Source organism: Myotis brandtii, unplaced genomic scaffold, assembly GCF_000412655.1.
Source record: "Myotis brandtii unplaced genomic scaffold, ASM41265v1 scaffold43, whole genome shotgun sequence".
NCBI lineage: Eukaryota > Metazoa > Chordata > Mammalia > Chiroptera > Vespertilionidae > Myotis > Myotis brandtii.
In genome coordinates, this window is record NW_005366455.1 from 1487737 (window position 1) to 1499525 (window position 11789).

At 43.4% G+C, this 11789-nt stretch overlaps 1 protein-coding gene across 7 annotated transcripts in view; it reads left to right on the forward strand.

The window, feature by feature from the left end:
* Positions 1–11789, forward strand: part of PLEKHM3 (pleckstrin homology domain containing, family M, member 3) — a 162666-nt gene that overhangs the window by 4955 nt on the left and 145922 nt on the right. For all 7 annotated transcript variants that reach the window (XM_005874214.2, XM_014546076.1, XM_005874215.2 and 4 more), the window contains exon 2: positions 6192–7106. In XM_005874214.2, the coding sequence (XP_005874276.1) occupies positions 6497–7106 (610 nt within the window). In that variant the 5' untranslated portion in view covers positions 6192–6496. The remainder of the gene's footprint in view (positions 1–6191; positions 7107–11789) is intronic.

Here is an 11789-nt window from a genome sequence, read left to right on the forward strand (position 1 = left end):
TGGGAGAACATGGCATCTCTGTGTGGGCCGGGCTAGTCTCACTGCTCATCTCTGCTTCTGCCTCTGTGTGGGAGGACTGCTGGATTCATCCTGTTGATTAGCTTTGCCCAATGAGCATGTAGACAGCAGATTTCCTTGTCAGACAATAGCAATTCACTGATTCTCCATCCTGTTGCCTTCTGATGCAAGCATGGGTTCTTGGGTTTGAGCTTTGATTACCACCTTAACCAATGGACCTCAGCTTCTCAGTCTATTAAATAGAGGAAATAACCCTTTTTACAGAAAGAGTATTCTATACAGAAATAAGGTGAAATATCTATAGATCATCAAGTTGGGCTGAAACCAGTGTATCATCAGCAGTTGGTTGCTGACTGTGTTAATTGGGCTGACAAACCTTTCCCCGGAGGGAGAGACCAGGAGCACCTGGTTGTTGAATGGGTGAGGCCCAGTGGCGTGTGTCATAATTATACGTCAGTTTACAGTTTTTAAAGGCATGTTTGGACAGCTACCTCGTGAATGATCCACAGGTGAAGCAACTTGATATTAGCAACTGTATTGAATACAGGTAGCTGAGTGAGGCACCCAGGGGTTAATGGTTTGCCCGAGGCCACCCAGTGTGTGGTTGGTTGGGCCAGATTTGGAACACAGTCCTAATTAGCTCCCGATTTCCAGTTTTGTGCTGAGGCAAACCACACTGCACCCACACACTGGTTTTACCCAATTCACTTTTGTCAGAGGGAGGTACTCTTCATATTTTGCCTTGTCCAAATATGTTATTTTTTAACGAATTAATTTCAAAACCAGATGAGGCAAGCTAGTAGAAGGTGTTTACTCATAGATTTTAAATTTGGCATTAGACCCTTGTAGCAAATTTAAGGGCTGTTCATCCTAATACAACATAATAAAATACTGACAAATATGGAAAACATGAAATTCCAAAACAGGTAAGGGTGGTAAACAGAGCCCAAAGGGATGAAGACGTAGAATAGAGATTCTATCGGAGGGTCAGGAAGGCATTGTGCCTGCTCAAGTAGCTCGGAGTGCAGGGTGGGGTCAGGAGAGACTGTCGATTGAGTACAATGTGGCAAACCCAGGCTGCTCTGTGAGCCTGAGCAATTTGTAAGGCTCCCAACTAGGACCAAAGCGTGAAGGAGTAAAACCACGAGGTGAGTGTTGGTCAGGAGCTGCCAATTGGAGAGGTGGAGAGGTAGTGAAGGGCCATGACCTTCACTCAGAGGAATAACAGTGCATTCATTCCACCGTGTCAGCTTAGAGCCTTTTTGTGTGTTGGGTACTATTCTACGCGCTTGGGATACTTTAGTGAACAAAATAAACATAAATGCCTGTCCTCAAGGAGCTTATGTTTTACTTGGAAGAGAGAAACCCTGAACACTAAGTGGTGTGTTAGGTCAGTAAATGAATAGGGGAAAAGGGCCCAGCCAGGTGATTAACATGAGCAGTAGTAGTAAGTCATGTTGACAGTGTCAACCTGGATATGACAAGAATGGTTTTACCCAGGGGTCCTCAAACTTTTTAAACAGGGGGCCAGTTCACTGTCCCTCAGACCGTTGGAGGGCCGGACTATAGTTTCAAAAAAAACTATGAACAAATTCCTATGCACACTGCACATATCTTATTTTGAAGTAAAAACACAAAATGGGAACAAATACAATATTTGTATTTGCATGTGGCCCCCAGGCCGTAGTTTGAGGACCCCTGGTTTTACCTCTCAAAACATAGAGCCCTAGTCCAGTCAGGAGAAAAACATCAAACAAATCCATTGACCAGTAGTCATCAAAACTGTAAGTTCATCAAAAACAAGGAAGTCTCTTTTCATAGCCAAGAGGAGGCGAAAGAGACATGAGAACTGAAAGCATGCGGTATCCTGGATGGGATCCTAGAACAGTAAAAAGATAGTACGGGAAAATGGAGGAAATCACAACAAAGTAGGAACCTTAGCTAACAACATGTATCAACATTGGTACATTAATTGTGATAAAATGTACCAGACTAATATAAGATGTTACATGGAGGAAACTGGATGTGGGGTGTATGGGAATGCACTGTACTATCTTTGCAATAATTCCATAAATCTAAAACTGTTCTAAAATTAAAAGTTTATTTAAAAAGAAAAAGCAGAATAAGGGGACTGAGAACTCCAGGGCAGATATATGTGTTAAAATTTTAAATAGGGTGGTCAGGGTAGGCCTCATTGAAAAGGTGACATGAACAATTATTTAAGGAAAGAGTTGGCCATGTTGACATCTGGGGAATAGCCAAGGCAAAGACCCTGAGGTGAGATGTGTCAGCAAGTTTGAGAACCAGCAGGAGGCCAGTGTGGCCAGATGGGAGGGCAGGTGGAGGGCAGAGGGAGTATGAGGTCATAGAGGAAAGATGATGGTGCTGACCGGGCAGCGAGAGGCTTTTTAGGCTTGTTGCTCGTGTACCCTGTGCCAAGAACCATGCCACCTATTGCCTTGTTTAATTCTCTCAACTGTCCTAGGAGAGAGGTATTACTAACTTGTTGATTTTGCAAATGAGAAAACTGGGAATAGAAAGGTTAAGTAACTTATTGAAGTCCCCTTCCTCCTGAGCCCCAGAGTTGTCACTGCTGACCTCTGCCTCTTAGGAGGCTGGACTACATCGTCTAGGCCACAGGGGTAGAGATTTAATCTCTTTTGTTCACTGTTGTATCATCAATGCTTAGAACACAGTCGCTGCTTCAGAAAACATGTATGGAATGAATAAATCACTGCTACTCTCAGTAACTCTTTATCTATTTAATTTGTACTGTGCAAATACAGGCAAAGACTTGGATTTGTCACACTGGTCTGTTAATTCATTTATTACACTACTAGAAGCCCGGTGCATGAAAATTTGTGCACTAGCGGGGGGGGGCGGGGTCCCTCAGCCCAGCCTGCCCCCTCTCACAGTCCGGGAGCCCTCAGGGGATGTCCTACTGTGGGGAGCGGGCGCAGGGAGCGGGCCTAAGCTGCAGTTTGGCCTTCCTCTGTGGGAGGTGACCGGCCAGCCAGCCGATCAGGGGAAGGCACCACCCCTATCACCTCACTGCTGCTGCTGCCGCCGGCCACCACAGCTGCCTGTCCTCGGCTCTTGCAGCCACTGTGGCTTTGTCTGGAAGGATGTCCGGCTGTCTGGTCTAATGAGCATATTATGCTTTTATTATTATAGAAGTACTGATTTGGGGTGGGGCTGTTGTTAAAGCAGTAGTTGTCTTTATTGTTTATTGCTAGAGATAATCATGATGTGGTGAGAGGGCTGTAAATCAGAGGTACTGACAACAAAGCAAAAAGGAGAAAAAGAAAACAATGTCAAATGATTCTAAAGATAGCCACTCAAAAAATACATTCATTTGTTCAACAAATATCTATTGAGCTGCAATTGTGTCTGGGGGTCCAAGGGTGAACAAAATAGACAGTGCTGCCGGAGGGGATATTGACATTGAAACTGTGATGTGTGTAACTTACGGAAGTACAGGTGCCATCGAAACCTAAACAGGGACTTTAACTTAGTCTGGGACACCAGAGAACGCCTCCCTGCGGAAGTGATGAGTCCTGATTATTGGTTGCTGTGTGACATACTACTCCCAAACTTTGTGCCACAATTTATCACCCTCATGGTTCTGGGTTAACTGGGCTCGGCTGGAAAAACCTTATTTGGGATCTCCTATGCGTTACAGTTAGATACCGACTGGGGCTGGAATCCTTGGAAAACCCACTGGGCTGTCATCCAAGATGGTTTCTTCACATTTGTGTCTGGTGCCTGTGCTTTTATATGTGGCCTGTGTCTACTGTCTGTTTCTGTCCTCTATCAAGGCATTTTAAAAAATATATATTTTTTTATTTCAAAGAGGAAGGTAGAGGGAGAGAGAGATAGAAACATTAATGATGAGAGAGAATCATCGATCAGCTGCCTCCTGCATGCCCCCCACTGGGGATCAAGCCCACAACCCGGGCATGTGCCCTTGACCGGAATCGAACCTGGGACCCTTCAGTCCGCAGGCCGATGCTCTATTCACTGAGCCAAACCAACTAGAGCCATTTTTTTTTAACTTATTTTCTTAGGTGCATCATGATAGACCGAGCCTCTTTAGGACGAGAGGTGTGTCTTATTCATCTTTCCATCTTTAGTGTCTTGATTCTGGTGTGACCTTATTAAGTGATGAAAGGAGGAGAGATGAGTGATTTCCAGATTGCCCTGTTAAACAGCACAGCGTTGAAATGGTTTTAAAGTTGAATTGCTACTACCCTTTCATGAGGACTAAATGAGGCAATGCGTACAGAAGTGTCCATGGGACCTCTCACTCTCTCTGGACCGCAGTGTCTCCTGTGAAAGGTGGGGGTTGAAAGCATGATCTCAAAGGCCTATGGTTAGTTTAGAACATGTGGGATAGAAGTGTTCCCCAACCCAGGAGTGCTGGCCGTCAGTGGCTCTTTGCTTCTCACCAGTCTGTGAATGCTCTTCTCACAAGCAAAGAGCACAAAGGGTATGCTCCTAGATATTTTGATTAGAACAAGGAAGGAAGGAAGGAGGGAAGGAGGGAGGGAGGGAGGGAAGGAAGGAAAAAAATTACTTGGAAGGTATTTACTCTCTAGTGTGATTAAAGAACTTGATACTGAATTGTAAGCACTGGGTAAGAAAAGGAGCATCCATAATATAATCTTAGATGAATAAGTGCTCTCTGCACCTTGGTGCCTATTGTATAAAATGGGAAACGTATTTTGTTATTATATTTATTTGAAATTATAGTAAAGAAAGAACTAAAAGCTTTAAGATTTATTATGTATTTCTTTTTTTAGCCTCTCACACAAGATAAAACTGAAAACAAAACCCCACGTTTCAGAATTACAGAAGTAGTGAAACCCTGTTGCATAGTTCAGGGGGCTCCAGTCCTCTTGGAGACATGGGAAGCAAAACCGTGTCTGCAGTTAGAAAAATATTATAATCGCTTTCATCTCCAAACCTTCAATCTGTGCCTTGCTTCATGAGTGATGACAAATAAATATCAAAATATAAAAGTAGACAAATTCACTGTCATTATCGATTTACAAGGTTAACCACAGAGTTCGGTGAACTCCAAACCTCCTTGATACATTTAAAATAAAGGGCTGTAATACTAGTTTTGTTTACATACAGTAAGCAATGTAGATTGGTGTTGATTGAAATGTAACGGTTTAATGACCTAAGTGCTAAAAGTGGTTTTAATTAACCATAAAATGGTGCCTTTTTAAAAAAGAAAACACATCTATGTACTTTTGAAGCAGCTTGCAAAGGAGTTGTAATTGCTTAATTTTACCTATTTGTAAGTAGGTGGTGGTGGGGGGAAGCTCTTGCCTCATTGTTGTTGTTTTTTGGCAAAAATACAAAGGTATATGTGGCTATTGAGTACATGAAATGTGGCTAGTTTGATTGAGGCACTTTATTTGATTTTAATAAACTGAAATAGCCATGTATGGCTAGTGCCTACTATAGAAGACAGCCTCACTGTCAAGGTCTGCTCTAATTTGCCCTGGTCCTGGAGGTCTGCAGTTTCCCAGAGAGAGTGAGTTAGTGCTAGGATTTATTCTGCTCAGCCCAGAGGCTGGCCCTGTCCTCCTAGGCCATCCTCACAGCCTCTTTCCCGGAAGACTGGAGGAATTCTGAAGTCCAGAGTCATCGTTAGGTACTACATAACCTAAACCTAGGAAGCACAGCGCAGGGACATTCAGGTTTAGTGAAAGGACAGATTCTCCCTCTCTACTTCCCTCTTGTGCCTTTAAACCTAACAAATTATCAGTGCTTTCAAGGTTTGTGAAAGGACTCATGCATTTCTGACTTGCAGACTGATTACCATAGAGGCCCAGTCAGAGAATTCCTAGTCTTTTTTGCTTACTATTTTAGGTCAACATATCACAGAGATTTGCCAGGGCAGTCTTTTCACAATTGCTCTCAAAGGCTTCTCTGTGTGAGTAAAAGCTATTGACCTTAATTCCCCTTATCAGGAGTTCCACTCTGCTCTGTGTAAGTTCTAATACAAAGCGGTGAGTGATGTGGAACTTGACAGTGGACCTTCTGTGTAGGTGTTGTGCACCTTTGGGCGGGAAAGATGGGGAAGTAATTGGGCAGATTTGTATACTACAGAATACAGTGAGCTATGTGTCAACGTTGTCCTTTTTATTATTTTCTTCCAGGTAATGGAAGATTGCCATGGCACTGCTTTGACAAGCACTTCCTGTTGTGTTTACAGAGATCTCACTGAAGAATAATCCCAAAGGAACATTTGTCTCCCGGCACCTTTGTTATTGGCCATTCTCAGCTTTTAGTGACTGGGAAAACACCAACCACCCTTATGCTTGGCCTGTTCCAGGCAGCGAATGAGGTTCCTTCCAGTGGTCCCCAGAACTCTGTTGCCCAGAGCATCTCTCTGTTGGGCAAATGCTCATGAAGCCGTTTCCTGAGCCAGCGTGGGAGGCGGAGGCCTCTTAGAGCCTGCAACATGGAAGCTTTGGAAGTGGATGATATCAGCCCGGCCCTGGAGGTTACTGAGGATTTCTTCAGTACTTTTGACAGTAAACTAGAGAAGGCTGTTCAGCAAGCAGAGGTTTATGGGATCCAGGAAGTCCCTGAACTGGTGGGGCACGAGGTACTCAGTAACATAACAGACAATGGTGCTATCAGAAATGTTGCCTCCCTAGGCGAGGGGGGCATGCTTTGGGACCACTGTCAGACCAGGTTCTTAGAAACCAAAGTTCAAAATGTCTTCCCCACCAAAGAACAGTTTATGGTCCAGAAAGGGACAGCCCCAGATAATCTCTCCTGGATGGATCAAAAGGAAGCATCAACCTTTAATTTTTTCAACATCTGTCAGCGTCGGAGGGACAGACCTCGTTCTGTGAATGACTTGTTGGATGAGACCACTACCTTTAAGCCAGGGCATGCTCGATCAAGGTCAGATGTTACCCAGGTGGACTGGAGGGTGATCCTCAAGACCACGCCTTTGCAGCAGCAGCAGCCGCAACAACCATCTCTTCAGGGCCCTCACTTCACCAGGCCGTCCTTCCTGTCGCCCTCACCAAATAAGATAGAAGATGCTCAAGGAAACACTGGTATGTTTTTATATCTGATTGCTGTTGAACAACTGCTGATTTTCCTTTGTGTCTTTTACATTTGCTCAGAAGAATCTTATTCTCCAGTATCCATGTCTGGCTATGCTTACTTAAGCTTCCTCTTCCATTTACGTTCACACTTTATCCTACTTCAAGTCTATAGTCTTATCTTCATGGCGGGGGGCTGAGCGAAAGGACAACTCTGGTGAATTCTTCCTTTCTAGTCTTGTATGTGAGAATCAGAGCTCTCATAGGGAATGTAGCATTTTTCCTTTGAACATTGTATGATACTGTTTCTTCACTTCAGGAGATGTTCATCAGATCACACATTGGGTGCAGCCTTGTGCCATGAAAGGGTTAAAGGTGTGTGAAGACGCAATCCCTGCCATAAAGAACTTCTCCTTTAGCTGAGGGGATCAGACACAAAGACTCAAGAAGGCACCCAGTAGTGAGAGAAAGTCGATGGTCCACTGGAATGTTTCCGAGGGAACTTCTGTTTTCCTCTCTATTGTTGGGATTCTTTGGATGAGTGAGCAACAGCGACTGAAAGAGCATGGAGAAAGGAGAAAACTCCCAGGCTGGGCGCTGCTGATTTTCCTTTGTGTCTTTTACATTTGCTCAGAAGAATCTTATTCTCCAGTATCCATGTCTGGCTATGCTTACTTAAGCTTCCTCTTCCATTTACGTTCACACTTTATCCTACTTCAAGTCTATAGTCTTATCTTCATGGCGGGGGGCTGAGCGAAAGGACAACTCTGGTGAATTCTTCCTTTCTAGTCTTGTATGTGAGAATCAGAGCTCTCATAGGGAATGTAGCATTTTTCCTTTGAACATTGTATGATACTGTTTCTTCACTTCAGGAGATGTCCATCAAAACCCACATTGGGTGCAGCCTTGTGCCATGAAAGAGTTAAAGGTGTGTGAAGACGCAATCCCTGCCATTAAGAACTTCTCCTTTAGCTGAGGGGATCAGACACAAAGACTCAAGAAGGCACTGCTGATTTTCCTTTGTGTCTTTTACATTTGCTCAGGAGAATCTTATTCTCCAGTATCCATGCCTGGCTATGCTTACTTAAGCTTCCTCTTCCATTTACGTTCACACTTTATCCTACTTCAAGTCTATAGTCTTATCTTCATGGGGGTGGGGGGGGGACTGAGCGAAAGGACAACTCTGGTGAATTCTTCCTTTCTAGTCTTGTATGTGAGAATCAGAGCTCTCATAGGGAATGTAGCATTTTTCCTTTGAACATTGTATGATACTGTTTCTTCACTTCAGGAGATGTCCATCAAAACCCACATTGGGTGCAGCCTTGTGCCATGAAAGAGTTAAAGGTGTGTGAAGACGCAATCCCTGCCATTAAGAACTTCTCCTTTAGCTGAGGGGATCAGACACAAAGACTCAAGAAGGCACCCAGTAGTGAGAGAAAGTAGATGGTCCACTGGAATGTTTCCGAGGGAACTTCTGTTTTCCTCTCTATTGTTGGGATTCTTTGGATGAGTGAGCAACAGCGACTGAAAGAGCATGGAGAAAGGAGAAAACTCCCAGGCTGGGCTTGTCAGGAAGGGCTTGTGAGAGGCATGGAACTTGAGCTGGACCTTGAAGGACACGAAGATGCAGAAAGGGTCTCAGTAGAGGACACCTGGTCAGGATTATGGTATGAGAAAGGGGAAGAGATGGGAGGTGCAGAGACATCAAGTCAACCCTTGTGAGAGGAACAAAAGGTCCCATGGCGGACAGAGGGAGGAAAAGGTTGGAGAGGTTTGTTAAGACCTCATAGTGTAGAACCTTGAATTTATTTTTTCCCCATACTTTATACACATACATGCACTCATGTACTGTATATAAATATAGTCATGTACTCACACATGAATTTCCTCTTCTGTGAGACATGGTAAACCATCTCTCTGTTTCCCTCAGCATTTTCTCTCAAGATATTGTATAGGATATCCATTTTTTTTTTAACTGATGATTCTTCAGTTACCCTGCTTAACTCTTAATTTAGATTGAGCTGCTCAATTAACTGGGGAGACTAATTTATCTACTTACCTGCTATTTTAGTGTTACTTCAATCCTCTACCATTGCTTGGTATTCCGTTGGTACATTTAACATTATAATAACAAAACTTAGTTTATAAGTGCAACTTGAGGCAAGGATATAATTTAGTGTCTGTTAAGGAAAGGCAGCATTCCCATCTGTAAGGTGCTGCCTTATTTTTATATCCAGTTCAAATCCATCCTTTTAAATACTTTTCTCCACTCAAATTTATGACTTGTGATTTCTCCTACTTTCACCAGTCCTCCGTAACATCTAGCCAAGGGTGGAGACCATCGGAGTAAGAAGAAAACGACATTGTAAAGCACAGCATGTGGTAACTGATTAGACATTAGGGACAAACAAGTTTCTGGGACCCCAGTGCCTGGAGAATGAGAGCTCTGCCTTGAGTCCAAGTACAAACAGGTGTGCTCCTTGATTAGCAGTCAACCTCTGTTGTTTTTGGTTTCTTAGAGTTCACATAGATTTTTATGGCTATATCATCATAACCATTCTAAATCCCTGGTACAACCAAAGTTAAAAGGTGTCATATTTCCAGTTTTATTTTTCCTATCTTGTTCGGATTGTAAATGCAAAAACCAGACCTTCTTTAGATTCTCTCTTTAGTATATTATGATTTTTTTAAATTCTCAATTTTAAAAAGTTGAGTATTAAATGATGTTGAAATATATGTACTGAATGGTGTTCTGAAAAAATAACTGTAACAAATGGCCTTTGCAGATATTAATATAACCTAACCTGGCCACCTTTGTGTTATCCATGAGATAGCAGAGAGTCGCAAAGTTGGGCAAATTCTGATGCTTTTTCTTTCTGGCATCGGAAGAGCAAGCAGGCTAAGTCATGTTTTTATTACTAACCTGGTAAAGGGCAGGGGTGAGCAGTGAGTGCCCACGGCCACAGAGGAGTTCTGGGTAGGCTGCCAACTGCAATTCTCACCTTTTGGACGGGTATGCCAACATTCAGGTGCATTCTAGTCAAATCAGCCAAGATCTTTGAGTTGTTTATTTTAAATTTGAAATATTTTATTTCAGGGAGAGAGAGAGACACACACATCAATGATGAGAATCATTAATTGGCTGCCTCCTGCATGCCCCACTCTGGGGATTGAGCCTGCAACACGGGCATGTACCCTGACTGGGAATTAAACCATAACTTCCTGGTTCCTAGGTCGACCCTCAACCACTGAGCCACGCCGGCTGGGCTGAGTTTACTTTAAAACCTTTGAAATTAGTGATCCAAACTGAAGAAAGGCTTACTGTTTCTCCTGAAAGAATATGCCAAAAACAGAGGAAGGGGTGTAGATCTTGGCTAGCGCTGGACATTTGGGGTCAGGCCAGACCTCTTCCGTGCGCTCCAGACGTGCACATCCGGCTGACTGGTGAGCACATCTGCTGGAATGTCTCACGGGCACTTTAAATTCAGAGTGACCAAAAGCGACCCATCACCCTCCCATCTCCTACTCCTGCTGGTCTAACAATTAACCAGGTTAATGAGAGGCTGGGGCTCTTAGAAGAAATAAAATTTAGTCAAATTGGTTTTCTTAGATGAGGTCAACTTGATTTTGTGTCTAGCTGTGTCACTCTCTTACCTAAGGGCTTTATTACTGCAAAATTGTATGTTTTCTCCAGTTAATTTTTTTTCCTGGCTCCTAGTCTGAGCTCACCTTGAGTAGCTTAAAGACTTACAAGGAATGGTTCTACTCCTCCTCCCCTTCCTTCTCTTTTGCCCAACCCCCCTTATTCCCTCTTTTTCCTTTCATAGCAACAACCCCAAGGATCTTCATTAGGTAGGACTGCTGCATCTTCTGCCTCATTTATTGACGAATAACTGGGCTTTTGAGCCTTCCTGAGGGTAACTGCTACTTTGGGTATAAAGCAGGGGTCCTCAAACTTTTTAAACAGGGGGCCAGTTCACTGTCCCTCAGACCGTTAGAGGGCCGGACTATAGTTTAAAAAAAAACTATGAACAAATTCCTATGCACACTGCACATATCTTATTTTGAAGTAAAAAAACAAAACGAGAACCCTGGTATAAAGCAAATCGGGTTCTGGCATAATGAGGGCAGTGGGTAGGTGGGATGTAACATTAGCTATTTTGTTAATGGGCAAGCCTGTCTGAAGAAAGCCTTCTAGTCAAACAAGATATTGGTTAAAAACACTGACTCTAAACCTACGCTATTAGAGTTTCACTCCTTGTTACAGTACTTATTAGCACGTAAAAGAGGTTTCTTAAGCTCTCTGTCTTTATAATTGTATTTTGTCATAAAGCACGGAAAAGTGGTAGTATTCACCTCAGTTTCTTGTGAGCATTAAATGGGTTAAGACATCTAAAAGTACTTCTTCTGCCCTAGCCAGTTTGCTCAGTGGATAGAGCATCAGCCTGCGGACTGAAGGGTCCCAGGTTTGATTCCAGTGAAGGGCATGCAACTGGGTTGCAGGTTCCCTGGTCAAGGGTCAAGGGCATGTACCTCGGTTGCAGGCTCCTCCTCAGCCCGGGCCCTGGTTGGGATTCATGCAGGAGGCAACCAATTGATGTGTTTCTCTCACATCACTATTTCTCTCTGTCTTTCCTTCTCTCTTCTACTTTCTCTAAAAATCAATGGAGAAATACCCTCAGGTAAGGATTAAAA